Source organism: Anguilla anguilla, chromosome 8 (genome assembly GCF_013347855.1).
Source record: "Anguilla anguilla isolate fAngAng1 chromosome 8, fAngAng1.pri, whole genome shotgun sequence".
NCBI lineage: Eukaryota > Metazoa > Chordata > Actinopteri > Anguilliformes > Anguillidae > Anguilla > Anguilla anguilla.
The window spans coordinates 33,334,920-33,359,159 of NC_049208.1; the positions used below are offsets into that span (position 1 = coordinate 33,334,920).

The window sequence follows — 24,240 nt, forward strand, 5'->3', positions numbered from 1 at the left end:
ACTGCTTTTATGAAGTCAGCCATTTTTTACATGGAAATCTATAGCATTATCACTGCCCTGGTGAATTAGAAAAAAAAATCTAAGAGTTTACGGAGTCATATCGGGATCTCCTGATATGTGCAGCTGGCTGACATTGATTCATAAAACAAATGATACAGATACACATTTTCAAACAAACGTAATCTCATGTATGAAGCCAAATCGGTCTGTGGATTCGCAGAGTTTCTGGGTAATCCTGAGAGTAAACAATGGCTCAATAATTATTCTTCTATGCCCTTTGGTATAAGCAATGTTCCTCCAACATTTGCCCTTTCTGGGATCGCAAATGCTCTGGTTTGTACGTCTTGAGATGTGGTTGGGCAGTGCTGACCAAACTCAGCACACTGATCAGATCCTCTTTGTGAGGAAGCTCGTGGGCTAACTGGACTGTCAACCTAAGCACAGCTGGGGTAATTAACAGTACTTAAACCGATCATGCTCACAAGTCTGAACTACTTCCAGCCCCGCATCATACATTCACAGCGTATTTTTCTGTTTGCTTAGCTTCTCCATACCAAAACAGCAGCAGCCAGGATTATTATTACATTTTTATTTGAGGTCCCCAAAAAAGATCATAACGATATAACAATAATAATAATATTAATAATAATAAGGAAGAAACATTAAAAAAAAACAAAAAATAAAATTGCTTTCATTTTCACTGCCTCCAGGGATCAGCCTACTGACACAGCATGTCCTTGGACAGGAAAAAGGGGTATGGCTTCAAGAAGCTTGGATGTCACGTCATCATCCAGGAGCCAATCAGGAATGTGGAGGCGAAGAGTTAAGAGGTGGAGCCTGAGACAGGCTACTGTTGTGACACCTTAAAGAGGAGGGAGGGAACCAAAGAACATTGGAGCATACTGTCTGCATCATTGTAAATGAAAAAAGTGCCATAAAGAGCAAATTCAATACAACAGACATGTTTAAGCTTCAAAAGTAACGTGAAGTGTCAGAGTATCCATAGTAATATAGCTGCCTCCGGTTAACATGCTCAAGAAGGGGGCGGGGTCTGGTACCTGCTGAGTCTGCGTCTCAGGGCCCCTGCTGGCCAGGCGACTCAGGATGTTCCTCTCTGACATCTGCAGGCGCACGGCGACAGGCGGTATCCGGGCAATGGTTGCTGGGAGACGGGTGACATCTGCCTTCATGTCACTGAGCAGCTCCTCCAGCTGTTTCAGCACTGAGGGAAAGAGGAGGGGGTGGGGTGGGGGGGCTTGAGCGCTTTGTGAGAAAGCAGAACGCAACCCGACTTCCAGCATGCTCTGCAGGAGCGGGCAGTGGAGCCAGGACTCGGTTCCGTGCTAAACCTCCCGCACTGAAACGGTATCCACCTCGAAGTGGGTGTGGTCATCGCAGTCGCCGTGGTGGCGAGGGCCGGTGGGCGAAGCCGATACCTTTGTGCAGGACGGCGTTGGCGGGCTTGTTCCCGGACATGGACTCCTTGCTGAGGTGCTGGTGGGATTCGGCCAGGCACTCCACCTCGCTAAAGCGCGTGTTGAGCGCCATGGAGGGGTGGGAGGGATCCTCTGACATGTTCAAGTAGGCAGCCCTCCTCAGCTGCTCCTCGATCACCAGGGCCTGCTCCAGCAGCTGGGGGGGTGGGGTGGGGGGCATGCGTGAGCGCTGCCTGCATTGCACACTATGGCCTGGACACACTCGCCATTCCAGTCTTAACTGTGTGTGTCCCATTTTCTTCATACAGAGTCCCACTATATCCCCAATATCAACTAGCCAAACAGATGAAGGAAAAAGGCTGATGTATATTTGGAACGGTTTCGGAGAGATGCGACCAAATCCAAGCTAATATCACTACCACAACAACCGGTCTGAGATCGAAACTGCATTTACATTTAGTGACTGGAAGCAGCGGATAATCTATGGCAGAGAGAGTCTCGGTACCTTAAATCTCCTCGCCAGGAACTTGTTCTTGATCTCCAGGAAGTTCCCTCGGCTCATCTCGCCCTTGAAGGGCTCGTTCAGTATGGCGTACTTCACGTCGTTCTGGATGTCCTGCCAGCGCGCGTAGCCATGTCTGGAGGGGGGCGGAGTTATGGAACGTACCTGATCGACCCCGGACCCCAGGCTACACCTCTGTTTTTAGAGAATACATCCCACCATGCACTACTTTAAACACAAAAAGTAAGCAATCCTCGGTTACACCAGCGCTTTCAAACATTACACAATATTGTGCAAATATACGAATATTAGGGCTGCACAATATCAAATCACAATTTAAAAAAAATTTTTTTAAATAAAGTGAATAATCGGCGCCATGCGGCACATCGGCTATCTTTCATGCCCCCAATTGTGGGTTTTTTTTATCCTAAAAACTGGATATTGACAATGAGTCATGTAGACCCGAGCTGGTGGAGAGTCAGGTTAAGGTGTGGGGAAAAGGATACTGTATGATGCCGGCCAGCAGCCAGTAGTCATGGCGACGGTGCCAGATCTCGTTGGTCTTCTTGGTGACGGTGGCGGCCCTCTCCTCGTTCTGCCACAGGGAGTGGAGCTCTGAGGAGAACCGAGCGAGCGAGTGAGGAAAAAAAACAAGCAACACAGACACTGAAACAGTAGGAGCGTGTGTGTTCAGTCCATTAAGTGTTTTCTTCAGAGGCTAAACTTAGCTTCCCTCAGAGTTACACGAAGGAGAGCTGAGGAAGAGGAGGACCATGCATTCATCAGATGCTACCGACTGGGAGTAAACCCACGCACAGCTCCCCCCCAATCCGGGCCCAAGCGGCGGGTCCCGTTAAGGTGCCCGCTCCGCCGCTCGGTGGAAGGCTGAGCCGGAGACCCCCCCCGGGGCCGTCAGCGCTCACCTGTGAACCCTCCGTCCGCGATGTTGAACATGAACCTCTGCTTCCCCGCCTTCTTCTTCTCCTCACTCTGACCCGCCGCCCCCTCTTTCACACTCTCTCCGTTCTGCAGCTTGGTGGCCTCCTCCGCCTTCCCGCCCTCCTTCTCTTCCTTCGTTTCTGTAAAACGAGAGAGAAAGAAAATAAGCGGGAGAAAGATAGAGACAGAGACAAAAAAAAGAAAAAGGAGGGAGAGGTGAAAAAGAGAAAGCAAGAGAGGGAGAGGGAAAGATAGGAGGAATTAACTGGTGTGACAGGAGTGGGAGACCAGTTACTACACTACAGCTTCATGAAGGAAGGGACGGTGGAGGTAAAAAGAGAGGGAATTACCCTTCTTTTCTTCCGCAGGGGGAGTGGTGTCCATCTTCTCAGGTTTCTCTTTCTCTTCCTTCTTGTCATCTGCTAAGGGAAAATAGGGAAAAGAAAGCAGAAATAAAGTTAGTGTCCCCCTCACAGACTGCAGAAACCGCTTAGCCTCCGCGCTGGATGCTACAATGATGGACTGGCCGCTCCACTGGACCACAGCTGGATCTGAAACGAGGTCCGTTTCCCTGGCACGCTGACCTTTGACCCCGGACTCCTCGGGTTTGCCCTCGGACCCCTCGGGCTTGGCCTCGGCGGGGGAGCCCTTCTCTTCCGCCTCTCCAGTTTTCTCTTCCTTCTCTCCCTCTTTCTCTTTCTCCTTCTCTTTCTCTTTCTCCACCTCTCCGTTGCCCGCATCCTTCTCCGGGGCGTCCGCCGCTACCTCGCTCTCTTTCTCTTTCTTCTCGGGAGAGGGGGATGCCTTCTCTTCATCGTCAGGGATCGCAATGACCTGAAGAGAAGAGCGAGCAGCAGCAATTAGTGTTAGCTTAAACACCGAGCTGCAGTGGGTTCATCCACTGGCCCTGAGGCAGATGTTAACACGCTTACCAGCTGTGAGAACTACTGAACAGAAGAGTCTTACCTCTGGCTCTTCAGTCTTGCTCAACTCCTTGCTCTCCTTTTCTCCTCCTCCATTCTTCTCCTCCTTCTCCTTCTCAGTTTCTTTCGCGGCTTCTTCAGACTTGGCGGGTTCATCTGGGGGGGGGGGGAGGGAAAGAGAGAGAGAGAGAGAGATAGAGACAGAGTCAGAGCCTGTGCTGGGGGGCCAGCATGGTGCGTGGGGCGTGTCGGGGGCGGAGTGAGCGGGGCGCGCGTTACCTGCGGCGGGCGTGTTGGGTTGCGTGTCTGCGGGTGTGCCGGTGGAGGGCGTTTTGGGGGCTGGGGGGGGGGGGGGGGGGGCACAGGTGAAAAAAAGAACAGAGCATTACGACTGCACGGAAACAAAACGCGGGCAGTGACGGTGCCTGCCCGCCACGAGCGTGCAAAGGGGGCGTGAACACCACAGTATCTCGGCCAGTGTGGGAAGCAGAGGACAGCGCTGAGCATGGTGGACAGCTGTGTGGAACTTGGGTACAGTCTACAGAGCAGGAGGTGGTACAGTGTGCGCCGGGGTAGAGTGGTATATTGTGCGTGTGTGTGGAGAGATGGAGAGAGGAATGGTACAGCACGTGTACTGGTGCGCAGTACAGTATGTGTGATTGTCAGTGTTGAGTGTGGTGCAGTAGTGTGCACACAAGTGAGGGGAGAGGTAACGGTGTACCTGTGGCAGGGGTATTGGGCTGGGTGTCGGCGGGGGTTCCAGTGGACGGGGTCTTGGGGTTCCCTGGGGAGTCGGGGCGAGCGGCGGCGGCAGCAGCAGCGGCCTTCTTGCTCTCCTCCAGCTCCATCATCCAGGGCATGGACCACTGGCCGTTCACATGCTCAAACTCCTGCACCTGTTCAGCACACTGCCACAGTCAGTAAACTGGCCCCGGTTTACGGCACTGTGCGGGGTCAACCCGACCGTTCATTCAAACCCGGGGGGGGGGGGGTCGCTTACCTTCTTCCTGATGAGCGACATCACGCCTATGCGAGTGAGCACGTGTTGCCGGGACAACCCCTCCCGGGGAACGCCGTCGGCGAAGGTCTCCGCCCCATCGGCGCCTGGCTCGCACAGGTGCCGCATGAAGAGGGAGACGTACGCCCTGTGAGGAGGGAGGGAGAGAGAGACAGAGAGAGAAAGAGATATTTAACTGCTTACTCAAATCCTGTCCTACTGTACCAGTATTACTGCTAAATGCTCGGAAGAAACATGATTTGACTGCATGATTGCAATACCATGCTGGCACAGCAAAATGAAGTGAAAAGGAGAGGGACTGTGCAGTCGCTGGGTTCGGGAGCACAATAGCACTAGTTAGCATAGCTAACGTTACCCAGCGGTCACGTGCAGCGCCTGCTAGAGGAAGTCAAAAGACGGGGCCTTTCGCGCACTCACTTAAACTCCTTCTCAGACTTCCCTCGCAGGTCCCTGACCAGCCACTGCGTGGTGAAGGCGTCCTGAGGCGGCATCCCATAACGCATCACTGCATTCAGGAAAGCCTTCCTTTGCCGCGCGTTGAAACCCAGCACCTGAGAGAGAGAACCGAGGTTAGCACAGCACGCGCAGACGGGCATGTTGCGTATCTGTACTCCCAGATAGGAAGAGGAGCGTGACCCCTAGACTGACCTCGATGTTGCCTCCCACTCTGGCCAGCAGGGGGGGCAGCGGTTTGTCCTTGTCATTCCTCAGTCCCTTCCTGTTGGGTCTGCGAGAGTTCACTGCAGAGAGAGACAGAGTTAGGCCTCACGCGCTACGTCGCCACTAACATGCGGTACCTGAGACTCTGGTTGGCCAGGCTGGATCAGTTACCCTCTGAGCGCTCGTCAAAGTCCTCGTCGCCCTCCTCGGAAGCCACCGAGTAATCCGACTGGTTGTCCGACTGGTCATCCTGCCAATCTGTTGAGGAAGAGAGAGAGGAAATTGAGCCACTGAAAACACGGCGATGCTGAGAGGAAGGCAAAGAGTGAAGGAGAGGATTGAGAGACTAACATTACTCAGACAGAGGTGCTTCTGTCAAATGGAGAGAGAGAGCGGGTGAAGTCGGAGTAAAGGGCAAACACAACTCCAGCCAACACACTTCACCAGCGGCTCCACCAAGATGTCAGTTGTGGGCAATAAGATCTATGGAATTGGTTTCATGTTTGTATTCAAAAATGAGTTTTGGTTTTGAGACCAGGACAGTACATTTGAGTCGTCGGTTCTGGTAATAGAATGACATGAACCAGCTGAGGTTAAAATGTCATGGTTCAGCTTACAAAGGCCTACAAAACAGTTACAAAGCTACAAAGTGAGTGGTGTATTTCCTGTTTTTTTAATACATATTCTGCTGGCAGGAGTAGATTGCTATTTCACACACACACTCACCTCGTGCAAAAAAAAAAAGTCTCCACTTGCATACGTGCACCGGAGAGCATCATGGGACAACAAAGAGGAGACAGACGGATGCTGGGACAGACAAACGGACAGACAGACACAAACAAAAAAGGAAGTAGAAGTGCGCTGCGTTTTCTGTACCCCGTCTACTACCTCGGTCCTCCTGCGAGCCGTCGTTGTAGTTGACCTGCTTGCGGATGCGCTTGCCCTTGCCCAGGTTGCGGGCCAGGTCCTCCTGCTGCTGCTCGTAGTGGTGCCTGAGCAGCTTCTCCCAGTAGTCCGGGTCCACGCTCTCCTCCTGCTTAATGATCTCCCGCTGCACCTCCTCCTCCTGGGGAGGGGAGACGCCATTCCCCGCCAGGCGCGGAGGGAGGAGGGGGGGGGGGGGGGGGAGAGAGACCATTCCCAGACCAGTCCGGGCGGAGGGGGGGAGGGGAGAGGGGATAAGGGGGAGGGGCCGATCAAGACCAGGGGAAACGGCGAGGAGGGGAGGGAGGAGGGAGGAGGGGGGAGGGGCAGGGGGGAGGGGGAGAGGAGGCCATTTCAGACCAAGCCGAAAGAGGGTGGGGGAAGACCAAATGAAGGCAGAGAAAAATGGAGGTAAGGGGAGGGGCAGCCCATTCATAACCGAGGAGGGGGGAGGGGAGAGAGAGGCCAAAAATAGGACCAGGAAGGGAAGATAAAGGAAAGAAGGATGGAAGGAAGACATGTTTGTAAGTCCTGCACTGGTCAAAAATATTCCCCATTTCCAAGGTTAGATAATGAAACATGCACTATTTATTCATCTGGGAGGTCTGGGTTTGTTTTCTCTCCCATTACGACACCTAATATTCAAACTCATAAGGCTACATACACTGCCAGCTGTGACGAACAATCGAATCGCAGTTTCCACACAACACCACCCACTAATCCACTTTTAAACCGAAAAGTGTTTGTCTTCCACAGTCAGAAAAAAATGTAAATGTGATCATTTCCAAAGGTAAACACTTCTTAACATATCCTCTTCACAGTTTGAGAGTTCCTGTTTTTCAAAGGACTATTTAAACTGAAGCGATAACAGCCTGGTGTCTCCCATTCACTTCCAACGGTGTAAACGCCACCACCATTTCATTGTTATTCATTAGCTTTGGCTAGCGGCCCTTATCTGGGATGACTTAAAGGTGTTAGAACAGTTATTTATGCATTCTCCGCGACCCGGGCGGCCGTTTTCTCTCTAACGGTCTTATTGACCGTGTGAAATGGAAGGTCTGGGTCGCGAGGTCGGGCTTCGGGCCCTCCGCCTCGCACGCGCTCAGACTCACCGCCTCCTCCTCGTCCTTCACCACGTACTGGGCCACCTTGAAGGAGCTGAGGTACTCGTTCATGCTCTGGATCTCCGTGTCCTCCGTGGCGTCCTGGTTCCGGTCCAGCAGCCGGTCGATGGCCTTGTCGTCGTAGTGGATCACGCTGCTGTCCTCCTCCTTATTGTCCCCTAAGAGAGGGAAAGAGAAAGAAAGAGAAACGCAGGGATAGAGGACAGAAATGGAAAAAGGGAGACAGTGGGTGACAGAAGACTAATTAGCTTGATCCCAGCTGATTTACAGTGCAGGGTTATTTTCAAAACACATTAAAAGTTTCACCTAGAAAGACTATATCAACAGATATGCTCGGAAATGTATCAAAATGTTAAGCATTTTGCCATCTAGTTTCAGACTCTGATAGACAAAAAGCCTCATTACAGCCCGGGAACCATCTCCATCAGACTGACAGCCAGCAATTAGCAACCAGACAATCAGTGCAACAACCATCACAAAGGAGTCAAAATAGCCTCTTTTCCAACTCCAAATAAACGGGTGTAACGGAACGATCACGTCGAACTTTCCGCTCACGGACCGAACAGGGGGCGCGTGCAGCACGTGCGCCTGCTTACGGGGGGAGCCCAGGCAAGGGGATCATGGGAACAGGTGGACTCACCCTCCCCGATCTCGTCTTTGAAGAGCTCCTCGGTGCCAAACTTGAGGATGTCGTCTAGCTCCTGCTTGGACATGGAGCCCGTCTTGGAGCCCAGCCCGGGCCGCACCACCAAGTGGGTCAGCATCATCTTCTTCTTCGCTACCTGAGCATCACACACAAGGGTCGCTCAAAGGCTGACATTGCTGCCTTACTCATACAGCACAGGCAGTGTGCACTAGTGTTAACTGTGAGGGGCCAAAACTGCTGTCCCACTTATTACACAGAATGCTATAGTGGACACTAGTGCTCAAAGTAAGGGCCCTGACATGCCTGGCTTACTGATTATGCAGCACAGGGCTGAGTGTGGACACTCAGCGCTAGCAGTGAAGATAGTGGACACTCACCACTAGCAGTAAAGGGGCTGATGTATGCCTCAGTGATCACACAATGCAGACAGTGTACACTCCAGCAGGAGGCGCTGTAAGAGATTAGCGGTGCTGACCTGAGTGATCCTCTCCTCCACGGAGGCCTTGGTGACGAAGCGGTAGATCATCACCTTCCTATTCTGACCGATACGGTGAGCTCGACTGAATGCCTGAGGGAGGGAGGTAGAGAAAGGGAGGGAGAGAGCGGAGGAGTGTAATTACAGGATATCAAAAACACAGCACGACTGGAGGATGAGAGGTGGCTGAGTGGGAGGTGGCCTACCTGAATGTCGTTGTGGGGGTTCCAGTCGGAGTCGTAGATGATGACCGTGTCGGCGGTTGCCAGGTTGATACCCAGGCCTCCCGCCCTCGTCGACAGCAGGAAGACAAACTGAGGTGCTCCGGGGGCTGAGAGAACAAGAGAGAGATACACAGACAGAGAGAGAGAGAGAGAGAGAGACTTTAACATCATTACCGAACTGATTAAGTGTCACAGAGTCGAGGAAGAAGGTTTTCGAACTTACCGTTGAACCGGTCGATGGCTTCCTGCCTCATCCCTCCGGTGATGCCTCCGTCGATGCGCTCATATTTGTACCCTTCGTTCTCCAGGAAGTCCTCCAGCAGATCCAACATCTTTGTCATCTGAGGAGGGAGGCGTTCAATTTTGTGTAAGTTGAGAGAAAGACAAAGTGGTGAAACATCACATTTGGGGGTTTACTTCTGGTTAGTGATGGGAGTGGGGCCTCAGGACCCCCAAAATGGATAGAGCCATTATGCTTTATCATCAGTTACCAAATGACCTGAATGAATCACATTTTCCTATAAGAATGTTCATGCAAAATCGTTTGATTAGTTCATAAAATACAGTGGCTTCTCCCACCATGTAAGCAAAAAGTTCAGTCACAATTACTTGACGGTGTGTGTGTGTGTGTGTGTGTGTGCGCGTGAGTGATTGAGAGAGAAAGAGAGAGAGACTGAGCCCACGAGACCGTTGTCACAGGCAGGGTGTAGGTGGGCTGTAGGCGGGGTGTAGGTGCGACGTAGGCGGGTGGCAGGTGGGGCGAGGGTGGGCACCTGGGAGAAGATGAGCACTCTATGGCCGTCGTCCTTCAGCTTCCTTAGCATCTTCTGCAGCAGCATCAGCTTTCCCGCCGCTTTGGTCAGGGCGCTGCCGTCATACATGCCATTGGGCATCTTCGGCGCTTCCTGCAACCAGAAATCAGCCACACAAACATCACAAACATGCTCCTCCCAAAATCAACACCTGCTTGAGCACAGATTCAATTGCAGTGCAAAAGAACACTTCAAAAATACCTTACTAAAGAAACACTCCTTAGTACTTCACTGACTAATATCAATGGCCCCAACAATACCACCATCAGTGTGGTTAATAACAAACCGCCCCCTTTCACATTAGCAGTGGTTCCTCTCCCTAGCAGTCAGCTGTGTGTGGTGGACCGTACCATGGCAGCGACAGGGAAGAGGTAGGGGTGGTTGCAGCACTTCTTGAGGTCCATGACCACGTTGAGCAGAGACACCTGGTTGCCACCTCCGCGGGTGTTGAGGGCCTCAAAGTTGCGGGTCAGGATGAACTTGTAATATTTCCTGAAATCCAGAGATAAAATGAGGCCTGTTTAAAGGGACAGTTACACTACATTACCAAGGGCAAGCAGTGATAGAAGAATCAAAATACAAACATTTGTAGCTCTACTCATCTCTCCATCCTCCAAATCAAATTGTGCCCCTCCAAATGACCCCCGCATCCCCTACTGCCTGCAAATATCCAGCCTTCCTCGCAGCAGCACTCACTTCTGCATAGGGCTGAGCTCCACGCGCACGATCAGCTCGGTCTTGGAGGGCATGTTCTTGAAGACGTCGGCCTTCAGTCTCCTGAGCATGTGTGGCCCCAGCATGTCGTGCAGCTTCTTGATCTGGTCCTCCTTGGCGATGTCCGCAAACTCCTCCAGGAAGCCCTCCAGGTTGCTGAAAGAAGGGGAGAGTGTGTGAGATGGTGCTAATGACCATTAGCAATGGCAATAAGCAGAGGCAATGACTGGCCATGGTATTTGTTTTGCACCAATCATTGATTGAGTTATTACATTTTCTGTGTGCTGAAAGGATTTGCATAGGCTAAAGGTCTTAGTAAATAGCCACAGACTTCATGTACACACATTCTGCAGGTGAATCTCACCTGAATCTCTCTGGGGTGAGGAAGTTGAGCAGGTGAAAGAGCTCTTCCAGGTTGTTCTGCAGTGGGGTTCCAGTCAAAAGCAGCTTGTGCTGCAGGGGGTAGTTATTCAGCACCCTGAAGAACTGTGGGCCAGAGCAGAGAGGGAGACCCCAGGTCACTATGGTCACCAACACTTTATGACAACAGTGACATGGGATTATGACATCATAATCAGTGCGTGACAGCCTGACTGCAGTGCTGAACAGGGTCAGCCCATTGCTCACCTTGGACTGGTTGTTCTTCAGCCTGTGGGCCTCATCCACCACCAGGCAGGCCCAGTTGATGGAGCCCAGGATGGCCATGTCAATGGTGATGAGCTCGTATGAGGTCAGCAGCACGTGGAACTTCACCGACGCCTCTTTCTGCCAATGGGAAAGGAGGAGGAGTTATAAGCAACGCCGTTTCCCAGAATGCCCAGTCACTACAGTGCACTGGCCCCGTCACTCAGGGATGTGGTACGCTGAAGACAACACAAAATGCCATCCACTGTCCCTTCTAACATGCATGCTGTACTTCTGCCTTAAGACTTGCTTTAACTTTAATTATGAATGAGCGTGAAAGAGAAGAGAGCAGCACATTTCCATTCTTCATCCATCCTCTCTCCATTCCTACCTTCATCCTGGAGGCCTTCTTCCCGCCCCGGATGGCGTTGTCCTCAAAGGAGAACTCGTTCTCCCGGATGACGGCTCGGCTGTCCTTGTCGCCTACGTAGGTCACCACATACATGTCGGGGGCCCACATCTCAAACTCACGCTCCCAGTTTATGATGGTGGAGAGAGGGGCACTCACCAGGAACGGGCCCTTGGAATGGCCCTGAGGAGGAAATAGACAAATGAGTCACTTCCTGAACACAACAACTCAAAGAAAAAGAGAAAGCACAGGTGAGACAACAGGAGACCAATGAGCTAAAGAGATTGAAAGACTCTTAAAGGATGGAAGGAAGCCTAGGACAGGGAACTAAGGGGGTGGAAAGTAAAAAGGGGGGGGCGTAAGGAGAAAGAGAGCATTGTGCCGTCCTGCCTTTAGGACAGAATCCCCACTCAGGATAAAGTCCCCTTTAAAGGACAGAGCTTCTCTGAGTCCTTGTCCGTTTGTCCACAGACACAGAACGTCAGTGACCACACGGACGGGACTTCCTAAACACCTGGGATACCCTCAAACCAACGGGGGGACAATTGTAACACTTAACCCCGAAACACAGAGCACAAAAACACACACACACACACACCTCCTTATAGAGCGAGTAGAGGAAGACTGCGGTCTGGACAGTCTTGCCCAAACCCATCTCGTCGGCCAGGATGGTGTCGGTGCCCTGTGCCCAGGAGAAGCGCAGCCAGTTGAGCCCCTCCAGCTGGTAGGGGTGCAGAGTGCCACCCGTGCTGTCCAGGTAGTCCGGCTGCCGCTCAAACTTGATCGTGGGCTAGATTGGGAGGTGCAGGGGAGGGGTCAATGCCAAAAACTAGACTCAAAGCTCTGCTGTTAATACCAGACCTTCTAGAATTTTCTGAACAGGCTTTTAGGCCAAGAAGCAGTATAGGGGACATTTGAGTACACGCATTGCCCTTCATTAATGGAAAACCGATAGAAGATGGAAAACATCCTTAGATTTCCATGAAACAAAACATGAAACTCATTTGTTTGTTATCTGAAAAAACGGTGTTCAGTCTAACGCGTGATACATAGGTAGGAAGTTAGCCTTTCCTGACATTTGAAAACTGAAGACTTCGTTCCTGATATACAACCCATAACAGCTTGGCAGCCACTGTTGAAAATCTTGGTGTGCACATATACAATTTAAATTGTTCAATGGAATCTTGCTCTACTTTCCAATGACCAATATATCATTTTGTATTTTTAATTAAAATTATTTAAATTGAAAAGCAGAAAGATGTATTACACGTGCATTGAATGTAGGCCATTCTTACGTATTGAGAAACTGTACAATAGACTGCATAAAAAACTTAACCATTCAAAACAAATCACACTCGCAGAACAGAACATATTGCATCAAAAAGAAAAATAATGTGCAAAACCTACTTATTTTTGGTCTATTTATCTTTATGTATTGATTCTTGGACTGTGAATTCTCTTGATTACAGATGAAACTCATTAAATAATATGGCTATTAAATTCCACATCACACAAATAAATTGATATACAGTAATAGGCTATAAAACTAGGATTGTTGCTGCTCACTTCAAAGGCTTGCCCACTGATTCATTAATTTATTAATCCATTAACAAATTCTTTGGCATCATACAGTTGGAAGATGAGAACACAACAAAAAACATCACTTCAATGCAGTTTATTCAGTCTATTCACGACCACTTACATCATCATAACAAGCAGCAGTGCAATCAGACCCTCACACTCACACTACCTACACACACAGGAGGGAGCCAAACACCATTCTTGCTATATTTGGCTTCAGACTAAATTGTTATTATAATACTACTTTAACTGTATAATTTATTAGGCTACCGTTATTACAGGAGTCAGACGTCATAGGCTCATTTATAAAAAGCGTAAACTAAAAAATAAAAAATCGGCTCTTCAGATACGCGAGTCTGCTCCTAACATTCACTCCTTCGCGAATGACCCACCACTAGTCTAGTCCAAATGTTCACGCGGATACTATTGTCTCTTCGCGTTACTACAAAGACGTTACGGTAGGGAGAGCAGACTTGCTCACGAACACACAGCAGAGACAAATCAAATGTCAATCTGGCCAATGAGATTCCAGTCACACTAGTGCGACCAATGAAAACGCTTTCTGGCACTAGGCAGACTTTTACTCGCGTATGCAAGTAAAATCGTCTTGCGCTGACGCCCTGGTTCGTGAAGTCTTCTGCGGACAGTAGTCACTGACACGTCCACGCCTGCCTCCTGAAGAGTGTTTCTGATCTGTTGCACTGGTGTTTGGGGGTTTTTCTTCATTATGGTGAGAATTCTTCGGTCATCAACTGTAGAGGTCTTCCTTGGCCTGCCAGGCCCTTTGCGATTACTGAGCTCACCAGTGCTCTCTTTCTTCTTGATGATGTTCCAAACAGTTGATTTTGGTAAGCCTAAGGTTTGGGCTATGTCTCTAACGGTTTTTCTCTCATTTTTCAGCCTTATAATGGTTTCCTTGACTTTCATTGGCACAACTCTGGTCCTCATGTTGACAAACGCCAATAACAGACTCTAAAGGCAATCAAAAAGAATAAACACTAGACTAGATACTGAAAGCTCTCTTATTCCTACACTAAGGAAGCAAATGAACAAATCTGACAAATCCTAAACACCCCTGAAACCACATTATGGTGCCCTGAAATGGGGTCTGTATAAAAAGTGTTGTAATTTCTACATAGTGAAACCAAAATGTATAAAAAATACCGTTTAAATAGAAGCTGAGAATGTGAAATGTAACCACGTGTGAATGATTTGATTTCCAATCTAAAATTGTGGAGTACAGAGCCAAATCAATAAAAAAAGTCTTCATCCCAAACATTATGGAGGGCACTGTATAAACCATGACAGCTTGGTTTCTCCTGTTGACTTACAAGCTAGACTAACCACACCTCCCATTAATACATCTTAATTTAGCTTAATTTAAAGTTAATTCCATCGCCATAAATTGCAGGCAAGCTTTATGTCCTCAGTTTTGATTCCACCAACATTAGCACATTAGCATCATCAGGTACAACACATGAAAATGTCCGACAGCCTCACCTCAGCACCTTCCATAACACTGGAACCTAGCAGCTAGCTATCCACTATGACTGCCTTCACTGCTGGGCACTGCCTCCCTTCCTGCTCTGACTGCACCAATGCTAACCTGCCCAGCAATCCAAAGGCACTGGTGCAGGCCGGCTGTAAGAGGTGTGGCCGAGGCCAGGGTCTGTACTGCCTCCTCTGTCCAGATGCTGCAACTACACATACGATATACCCCATTTCTTACTGCAGACATTCATCTGTTACGCAAATTGCAAGCTCGAATAATTAAATGATTTGTCCATCTTTAATAGCACCCCCCTCCCATTTTACCGTTTAGTTTAGGAGATTTCCTCAGGTGTATCTCCTGGCTTGTACACAGATGTGGTATGGCAGCTCCCTTACACTAATAGCCAGTAAATAAGTGTTTGTGTGAGCTACTGTAGACCAATTAATAAGTAAAAAAGAAGTGTCCTTACATCCACAACTGGGTTCTCTGGGGGCCTGTCACTCCTCTTCAGCTTCCCCTTAATCTTCAGCTTCTTCCCTGGCCTTCCTTCCTCTCCCATCATCAGCTCCCTAGGGGGAGGGAGAAAGGGAAAGAGAGGGAGAGAGACAGATGTGTTAACGTGTGAGGACTGACGCAGGCTTAGGGGATAGTTCTCTATGCGCCTAGCTGTGCAGTACTGCACCTGTGGTTCCAGTACTGCTGCTTGTAGGTGTCGTAGTCTGGGATGTCCATGTCCTCAGCCTCCCAGGTGGCCTGGTCATAGGGCAGGTCCCTCCACTTTATCAGGTAGTGAACGTTGTTCTTCTTGTCAGCGCTGAGAGGCAGAAGAGAGAAACGCTGTTTACTGACTTATTTTTTAAATGACATTGGATCATATTTGTCCAGGACACAGGCACCCCTTACAGAGTGGTTTAAATGGCTGTTATGGAGCGGTTATCTATGGTTGAGCAGGTTGTTATGGAGCGGTTATCTATGGTTGAGCAGGTTGTTATGGAACGGTTATCTATGGTTGAGCAGGTTGTTATGGAACGGTTACCTATGGTTGAGATGGTTGTTATGGAGTGGTTACCTATGGTTGAGGATGCGGTGGATCATCATCCACTCCATCTTGATGCCGAAGCGGTAAAACCTCTCCTCCATCTGGGCGTAGAGGGGGTCTTTGTTCTTCCTTTTCACGCTCTTGTCCTCGTCTCCCTCGACGCCGAAGTCCAGGGATGGAGGCTCGTCCATGTCGTTCTTGCGCTGGTAGTTCCGGAACATCACCTGACAGTGCAGCTCCAACTGCGCAGCAGAGGGAAGAGCGGCGTTATGGTGATGAACTGGCAGTGCCATACGCCACAGCAACACACCTACACTGAAGGGGAAACTTATGGAGCTGGACGTACGGAAACAATGTGAAACGGGCTTCAGACGCAGTGAGAGAACGCTCCGTTCAGCCCGTTCGATGACCTCACAACTCTGGTAATCGAGTGAAACTGTAGCTGTAGAGTTTTGTCCTGAAAGCTTCCATTCCTTACCACCTCACACAAATACCAACACAGACTTATAGCACTGGAAAAAAGTCTCCTCTATTGGCAGCATAAAATCTAAACCTTAGTACTCTGGCTAGTACGTATAGTTGGGCATACATTTTAAGGCACCATAAAGTTTAAGGCATATTCTACAATTAAGTTAGTTATGCCATAGAAAGTTGTGCATTTTACCTATTCAGGTGGTGTGTTTGTATGTGTGTGTGCGTGCGTACCTGCAGCTCAGAAACCCAGGAGCAGTGCCAATACGACATGTTGCTCCACTTGGCGAAAAACTCTCTCTCAGGGCGGCCAGCAAGAGGGGCGGGGTCTGGGGCGTCAGGCTGGAGGTCAGGGGGGCGGGGCACAGGTGTGGGGGGTGGTGGCTGTCCCCAGCGCCAGGTAAGAATCTTTTGGACTTTACCCTTCATGGCTGGACACTGGAGAACACAAGAGAGGATGTTAGCAGAGCACAGGCACTTTCACTATGAGTCAGCCAATAGTCTCACAATGACATGGATAAGTCCCCCAGCAGCCCCAGGTTCCTCTCATCAATCCGCTTTGGCAAGTCCTGCCCTTTCACACTCTCCCTTGGCTTCCTGGTCCCTGCCAATCTGATTCTAACACATCACTCTCTCCTCCGCCTTGATTGACTGACTTACAGTGCAGCGTGGGCAGATCCACTCCCCATTGGGTATCTCCGGCAGGGGCGGGTTGAGGCAGTGGATGTGGTAGGAGGAGGGGCAGGAGTCGCAGCACAGCAGCTCGCCCCCGTCTTTGCACACCCTGCAGAACTCCATGTGGTGGTCGTCCTCCTCCGTCTCCATCCTTGCGTCGGCGTCATTCTCCTCTTCGCCATCCGACGCCTCCTCCCGCGCCTCCCACTGCACGCCTTCCTTCTCCTGGAGGGGAGAGAGGAGGAGGGGCTCACGCTTCAGATACACAGGGGCAAAGCTGAGCTATGTCAACCATGGCCCACGGCCAAAAGCACTGCTGAACCTTGGCCTCCACAGCCCCACGGCCACAACTGGTGCTTTTGCTAAGGCTTCTGTTAATGGTGAACAGGGTTAGCGCTGAGGTAAAGTGGCACGCATGAGCCCAAGTGGGACACTGGGCGCTAAGTGCTGTAACAGCTAGATTTGTTGTAAAGTGACAGGAGGGTGGGCGGGCGTAGCATGACATTGATGTGCTGGAGCTGTAGGGTGACGGGTGAGTGGAGCCGGTTGGCAGCTCGTCGCTGTGGTTCAGGTGTAATGAAGCAGCTGAGTGGGAGGGGAGCGCGTTACTGCTGTGGTAACGGCATATTCATAATGTATAATAGAGTGGCGGTAGCTTGTTAAAGCGTTTGAATAGCGAGTGGCATAGCTTGGTATTGCTGTGGCTTGTGGCAGTGGTACAGGGAGTGGTATAGTATGCAATTGTGGTGTTTGGTGGCATATAGAGTGGTGTAGCAGATTATTGTGGTGAGTGGTGGTGGTATAGTAAGTGGTACAGCGGGTTATCTTGGACTGTGGTGATGTTGTAAGTAGGGGTAGCTTTTAAAAGCTGGGGTACAGATAAGGGAGAAGGACTCACGCAGTGGGGGCAGCTCCAGGTTCCCTCGGGGGCCTTCTCCATGTCGGGGTCCAGGCACACCATGTGGTAGGCCCGGGGGCAGGTGTCACACAGGATGATCTCGCCGCCCTGCTGGCACACCTCGCAGTAGTCCTGGTGGTCTGTCTCATACCCATCAGCGTCGTCCTCAACTACGAGACGGCGAAAAGGGGTGGGGGTTAGTACTTTGAAACAATGAGACTGAGAGTCTGCTCCTTCGCCAGGTGCAGGCTCACCTTTCTTCTTCTTCTTGGTGGTTTTGGTCTTATTCTTCGAGCGACTGCTGCGGCTGTTGGAGCCGTCCGACACGGAGAAGCTGTTCATGCTGCCATCGTCGAAGTCGCTGTCCACGTCCACATCGTCCTCCTCGCTCTGGAAGGGAGGGAGGGAGGGAGGGACGGGGGGCGGTGAGGGCCTGGGCTAATCGAGGGAAGCCGAGCACAGAAGGGAAGAGGGTGGAGAAGAGAGCGGGGAGGGGGTGGGGAGGGGGGAGAAATGGCTCTTACCGAGGACCTCTTGCGCTTGCTGTTGAAGCCGCCCAGCTTGATCTTGAGCGGAGCCACCTTCTTGGTCTTCACCTTCTTCTCCTGGGGTTTGGGAGGCGGCTTGGGCTTCTTACGCGCGTTGGGACCTGAGTCGAGTTCAGCCCGCAGAAAAGAAGAAAAGCTAAAGGTGAAACCAGCGCACTCATTCAGAACTACCTTTGGGATGATGTCTACAGGAGCTCAGGAACAGAGCAGAACCCACGGAGGAAAGTGACTAGCTTTGATGCTAATGGCCCGTTTCTCAAACTGTGCACCTTTTTAACCATGCAAGGTATCTAATAAATATTGATATTTTAAAACTTTGGGGGTCTACATTTTTGCACATTGTGCATCGCACAATTTTTCTGCCACAAAAAAGAATGAACCATTTAAACCAATAAAGGTAAACTAAGCTCAAAGCGTTCTTTTTAAAACAAATAGTCGTATTAATGTTACAGCTAATTCATTTGGTAAGTGCCTGTAGCCAAAGTGGTATGTAAAGCAAGTTCAATATTTTTTTTCTAATAAGTGAGGGGTAATTAACTGTACACCAAACACACACGGTACCTTTTCCCTCCTTTGTCTTAGCCTTTCGCAGGGGTGGGACGGGGGCTGTCGCCGGGGGTTCGGCTGGCGGAGGGGGCGCGGGAATGGCCAGGGGGGTGGTGGTGGTGGTGGTGGCTGCGGGTGCCGCCGTCGGCGACCCCCCCTCGGTCCCGCTGGCTACCATGCTCTCCACAGTGGCAGCGACCGTGGCGGCCGCCAGGGCGGCAGTGGCGCTGGCTGAGCCCCGCAGCGGGTTGTTGGTGCTGAACTCCCGCCACTTCGCACCCAGGACCATCATCATCTTCGACACCGCAATCTTGGGGTTCTTCGCGGCGATGAGGGGCCTGCGGACAGGGGGGGTAAAAAAGACTGTGAGGAGAGAGTGAGAGCGAGAGCAAGACGGAGAGCAGAAGATGCATCTCAGGACAGGGCAGACAGAGGACATGGAGGTAGAGTAAGTGGGGGGGAAAGGAAAGTACACTAAAAGACACAGACATCCAACACAAAAAGTAGACATACTGCCTAGCAAGAGGGACAGGAGGGGGGGGGGGGGCGGTAGAGAAAAAAAAATGGCAGGAATTTATAAAATCCCATAATATATACACAGGTGGAAAAAGGTACCTGACAAACTGGCTGAATGCCTTGTAGTTAGTGAGGGCACGGTAGTCTTCCTGAGTGAAGACATGATCGATGTCTTCCATCCCCCAGTCATCCAGCAGCTGGGAAGAGCTCTTTGGCTCCTGAAAGTGACATGCATACATATGAAGACCCTGTCCTTCAAGATCTTTTAGCCTATGTTTTTGTTTAATTTATGCTCATGTTCATGCTGGCAGGTGCAAAATAATAAACTCACGCATCGATAATCTAGCCTCCATTTTAACATATACAGATGTACAGAATGCTGTTCAATTCTGAATCAGTGCATGTGACTGGAACTAATTTAGTCCGTGGCGATCCACAATAACGCCTTGAATTAATGAATACTCAATGCCGTAGCATGGAGCATTCCTGTCAGTAGGTGGCAGCAATACACACAGCCGACTTTCAGGGAGTTTCTTGAAGCAATTAGATCGCTCTCCTACTCCTTCCCGGTCTTTCTGTGTGGGCGCGCGCGTGCCTGTGTGCGAGCTGGACTGACCAAAAGAATTTTAAATGATGCTTGGCTAACTGGTTAACTAGCCAGCTTGACATCAGTTATCTTCTCGCTTTGCTTGCTAAGCAGTTGACTCAAAGCAAATATTGTGTATAAACAGATTTATCCTTGCTGAAAAGGCAGCTAATGAAATAATGGCCCAAGTGAACTCTTCCACAGATTATGTGAGATTACAGTAATTCCAGATTGACCGTTTGATTTATATTTGACTGCATTGGTTGTCCTGACTATTTATGTTTAATTAAAACCTAGAGGATGGTAGATCTCCAGTAACTGGGTCGGTTACCACTGTTTTAAGCCATGCCTAATCTCACCTGGCTGTCTTCATCCTCCTCTTCATCCTCTTCCTCTGGCTCCTGCTCCTTTCGTTTACTCTTCCCTCCGGATGACACTGCGGCACTCCTCTCCCTCTCACCACTGGTCCCTCTCTTCTTCTCTTTCGTTGTGCTCGCCCTCTTCTTCTTTTTTCTGCCCGGGGTGTAGTCGCTGCCCTCGCTGTCCGACCGGCCCGCTCCGTCGCCGTCCCTTTCGTCCCCGTCTCCCCCGTTTGGGCCTTCTGCCATTTCTGGAGAGCTGCCCGCCAGGTCCTTAAAAAAAAGAGACAGCAGAAAAAAAGAGTAGTGTGAGCATAAGCATAAGGAAAACAAACAGACTCAAAAGAAATTTCAGAAATTCCACAGGGAAGGCGGAGCGAGTGTGCAGCTGCACACTTATGCAAGACGGCTGGAAAGGGGATATGGCACAGACCGGTCGGTCCTGGCCAGGTATGGTACCTCTCTGCGCAGCCTCTGCCTCTTGCTGCCTTTGCTTTCGCGACTCTTCTTTGCCTTCTTCTTCTTCTTCACTTTGGGAGCCTCCCCCTCAGACATATCTTCCTCCATGTCCTCCTCATCTACCATTGACCGAGAAATGTAAACAGTTTTAAAAAGTGCCCGGTGAAGACCCTTCGCCAAGAAAACAGGGGGATAATTATATGTTGTCGTCACTGGTAACAACCAAAACATGACTAATCCAGTATGTCAATGTAATAGGCTAGAAATTGGACTTGCAACCAGGACACTATACTCTTATGAATATGGAAATAAATCTAAATAAAATCAGTAAGTACCATGCTGTATATATGAAGAATGTTTTTATTTATTTATCTTTAGTATTAAGCTGTATAATGCCATCAGGATAAAGGTGTCTTCCAAGTACATCATTTATGAACGGGTAACTAACAGAACCACAACTTTAGAGTACTTTGCTTGTGTAGTAACTGACTATTGAATCCGTTTACGTGCTGGAGACCCTTATATTCTCAAATGGGATGGAAACTTGTCAAACAAGTTCTGCCTAGCAAGCGTCCAACAATATTCCAACCCTCCACGGTTGGGTGGGGGGGAAGAAAACCGAATTCAGTATAGTACACAATCGCGGATTTTTTCTGAGCTACATTTAGTGGTGATGAGAAGTTTGCAATTTGCATTACAGCTTTTGCAAATACGATAGCTAGCAACCTAACGCTACTTCGTTATGCATTCATTTGCATTTCTGCGTGATATAACATTAAGTTAGCATTTGTCTTTATATTTCACTTTACATTTCACTTGGTTTATAAACCGACTATAGTACGTTTACTCAACACAGCCCATGCTAAAGATATTTATATTGCTGGCCAAATAAAATTCTTTCATACTTCCGGGTGAAAATGTAGCCGACTAACGTTACACAATTCATTGACAATTGTTAGCTAACCGTTTAATGACAAATGGCGTCTTACCGGTGCTTAGCATTAACACTGCACCTACAATGAACTGAAAAATGTAAAATATAACTTGTTCAAAAATATCACAAAATACATAAACTGCAAGCTGTACTGAACATAAATGTATTAAATCGCCTGAAATATAAAAAAAATTCCGGAACTGGCAGCTAGCCAAACTGCGAAAACAAATTCATTACTCGCTCAAAGATAATGTTTGAGAAAATTTTTTTTTAAAGTTTTCATTTCAGCTTTCTAACATCATGTTCCAATTCTAAATATGGGTTGCGACAGGTCCCTAAAATTCAGATCATAGATGCACAAAGGAAACGGAGTATAATCGTGATCACAACACAATGCCTTATCGTCATTTGTTAGCATGTGCTAGCGTTAGCTAGCAGCTCAGCCATTCGCACGTGAAGATACCGGTAGGCCGCAGTCTGCCAACTGCGCCAAAGAAACCGGCATTTTAATTCCATATTGAACCTGGCGGCAAACCAACCAACCGTGGTATAGCCGTCCGGAATATATCTATTACTTTTCTATCTTGTTTTAAAATTTACAAAAATGTTTCACATTGTCGTAAACTTACAAAGCTAGCTTGCTAACCAACTTTCGATTGAGAAGTAACTCAGCTAGCCTGCTATTGTTAAAACAGCGGACGTCAACTAGCCAACTGACCAGCTTGCCAACTTAGCTAGCACGAACTAGGAAAAATACTATTGCCATATGATAGGGTTATTTAAATTTACCTTGCTAGCTAAATAAATTCGCTCCATAACGAGTTAACCGGCCAGTTAGGCGAAGTTACTGGGATTCCGTTTATGGTTAGCATAGCAAACTAGCTAGCCCATCACTAACCTATTTTGCTTGGCAAGCCAGTTATTAGCCGTGTTGGCTTGTTAGCTAGCTAGCCATCTACGTTTAAACTAATAACGTTACATAGATGGCTGTTCAACAAGCAATATTTCATTCACTTAACGTTCGCGCTACCGTTACATCACTAGCACGAGCCTTTTTGCGCGTACAGCTGCCAAGATAAATCTTACCTTGTATCAGGGACCGATCTTCGGATGGTCCAAAATCGTTCCTGTCCTCTTCACTCCCGGACATGTTTTTGTTCAAATTTAGCTAGCTCGCCAGCTAGCTAAATTAATGTAGTTTAATCCGATGTGTCCCACTCAGTCCTGAATGTTAACGTCGAAGACGGAGGAGTGAAAATCGGAAAGAGGAATACAGGTGAAGGAAAGGGGGGGGGGAAGAAAACGGAAGCTTAGATAACGTTAAACGTGCCTTTTGCTCCACGACAAAACTGAACAAACAAAACCGACAAGCACAGGACAGCGGCGGCTAGCTAACTGCTCAGTTAAACATCTATGCATATGCAGCCAAAGCCGCCTTAAACTTACCCTCCAAAAAGACGAAAAGAAACCATCCACGAACTTGAGTTGACTTACTCTATATACCTAGATGGCTAGCTAACCTTAGACTATATTGCTCGCTAGTTATGGGACATGTAATTTTCTATCAACTATCTACCTTGCTTATTCTGTCGTTAGCTTGCTAGCTACCTGGCTATTTGCATATATTTAACTAGCCAGCTGCACGTTCCCTAGCTACATAAAATCTGGGAAACAGGCTTCGATAGAGTGTACTCGATCCATGTGAATCTGGCTTAATAATGAATGGCAGAATACTTTTTGTTCCTTGTTCGGTTGGTCTTGGAATGTTAGGTCACCAGTAGGAACCTCAAACGCAAATACCAAGCTAGCTATTCACTCTACTTCAAATATTTTACTGTTTAAAATCGGTCAATGAACAGGGACGGTGTTACCAGATGGTCTCACGCTGAAACAGCTCCTTTCCGTATTAGTTTTCTGCAGGCAGGAAAAACACGTTAGCTTGCTAGAAATGTTCAAATATTGTCCAGTGTGTGACATACGCCTTCGTCGTCTCCCTCTCTTTTACTAACACCCCTCACATACACACAAAGGGATCAGGGGGCAGACATCCCATAATACCCACCCCCCCCACTCTGCATAGTTACCTTGCAACGTACAGACCATAATACTACCCCCCCCCCACCCCCTTATTACTATTTCCGGCCCCTTAGCAACCACCGTTACTATGAAGATATTCACCCCTCCCACCTCGACTCACCATCCCATAATAATAATAAGCACAGTCACTTACATCCCACAATAAGCATAACTTCAGAGAAAAAGAAAAAAATACAGCAGTCACATGGTCTCCAAGGCAACTCCAAGCCACTTGACATACTATAACATTACACTTCTGTGTAGCTGCCTGTGTAACCTTTTACATGTATATACACAGAGAACACGAAACACTACACACAACCATGTTAAATATGGCACATAAACACAGCATAACACATATGCATGCTGTGTCCTTGCTGTATACATGGCACAGGTACTGCAGAAACTAGCTGAGTCACATGAGACATTCTATGGCTATACAAGAGGCGTTTCCTCGTAGTGTGCACAACTCGGCTGCCCACTGCATTGGATTTATGTTCCTGAAATATGCTGACAACACACATGCTGCACTGTGTGTATCCAAGGTCATTCAACAAAATAATGTATATATTCATGTATGTATACACAGTTAGAAAGAGTATTCCAGTAGCAGGTTCTGAAGCTAATGTA

General features: G+C 48.9%; 1 protein-coding gene across 6 annotated transcripts; it reads right to left on the reverse strand.

Moving 5' to 3' along the window:
- Positions 1-616: 616 nt before the first annotated feature.
- Positions 617-23,578, reverse strand: LOC118234048 (chromodomain-helicase-DNA-binding protein 4-like). 6 transcript variants are annotated; one of them, XM_035430347.1, is made up of 42 exons: positions 23,406-23,578; positions 22,621-22,758; positions 20,601-20,719; positions 20,142-20,414; positions 19,296-19,414; positions 18,696-19,018; positions 18,111-18,235; positions 17,841-17,976; positions 17,587-17,756; positions 16,674-16,913; positions 16,248-16,451; positions 15,573-15,784; positions 15,186-15,317; positions 14,973-15,072; positions 12,029-12,220; positions 11,413-11,613; positions 11,025-11,162; positions 10,762-10,883; positions 10,380-10,553; positions 10,034-10,175; positions 9,645-9,776; positions 9,095-9,212; positions 8,854-8,978; positions 8,648-8,740; positions 8,167-8,308; positions 7,515-7,684; positions 6,367-6,544; positions 5,650-5,736; positions 5,467-5,558; positions 5,236-5,369; positions 4,801-4,945; positions 4,522-4,696; positions 4,080-4,139; positions 3,844-3,956; positions 3,462-3,711; positions 3,228-3,299; positions 2,862-3,017; positions 2,445-2,553; positions 1,942-2,074; positions 1,437-1,632; positions 1,059-1,222; positions 617-862 (listed from the first exon to the last, which is right to left on the reverse strand). In XM_035430347.1, the coding sequence occupies exons 2-42, from the start codon at positions 22,682-22,684 to the stop codon at positions 848-850; spliced, it is 6,045 nt and encodes a 2,014-aa protein (XP_035286238.1). In that variant the 5' UTR covers positions 22,685-22,758; positions 23,406-23,578; the 3' UTR covers positions 617-847. The 6 variants fall into 6 exon arrangements, with proteins under 6 accessions (XP_035286238.1, XP_035286237.1, XP_035286235.1 ...); XM_035430346.1 differs by having other exon boundaries at positions 3,228-3,296; positions 6,355-6,544; XM_035430344.1 differs by having other exon boundaries at positions 6,355-6,544.
- Positions 23,579-24,240: the final 662 nt, after the last annotated feature.

What these genes read in the sequence shown, in the direction of transcription:
- LOC118234048 (XM_035430344.1), bottom strand. Translation starts at nt 22,684, where the DNA reads ATGTCCGGGAGTGAAGAGGACAGGAACGATTTTGGACCATCCGAAGAT. An exon ending in GGATCTGCCCACGCTGCACT is followed by an intron (nt 16,452 to 16,673) that starts GTAAGTCAGTCA and finishes TGTGTTCTCCAG; the next exon opens with TGTCCAGCCATGAAGGGTAA. An exon ending in ACCCAACACGCCCGCCGCAG is followed by an intron (nt 3,957 to 4,079) that starts GTAACGCGCGCC and finishes CCCCCCCCCCAG; the next exon opens with ATGAACCCGCCAAGTCTGAA.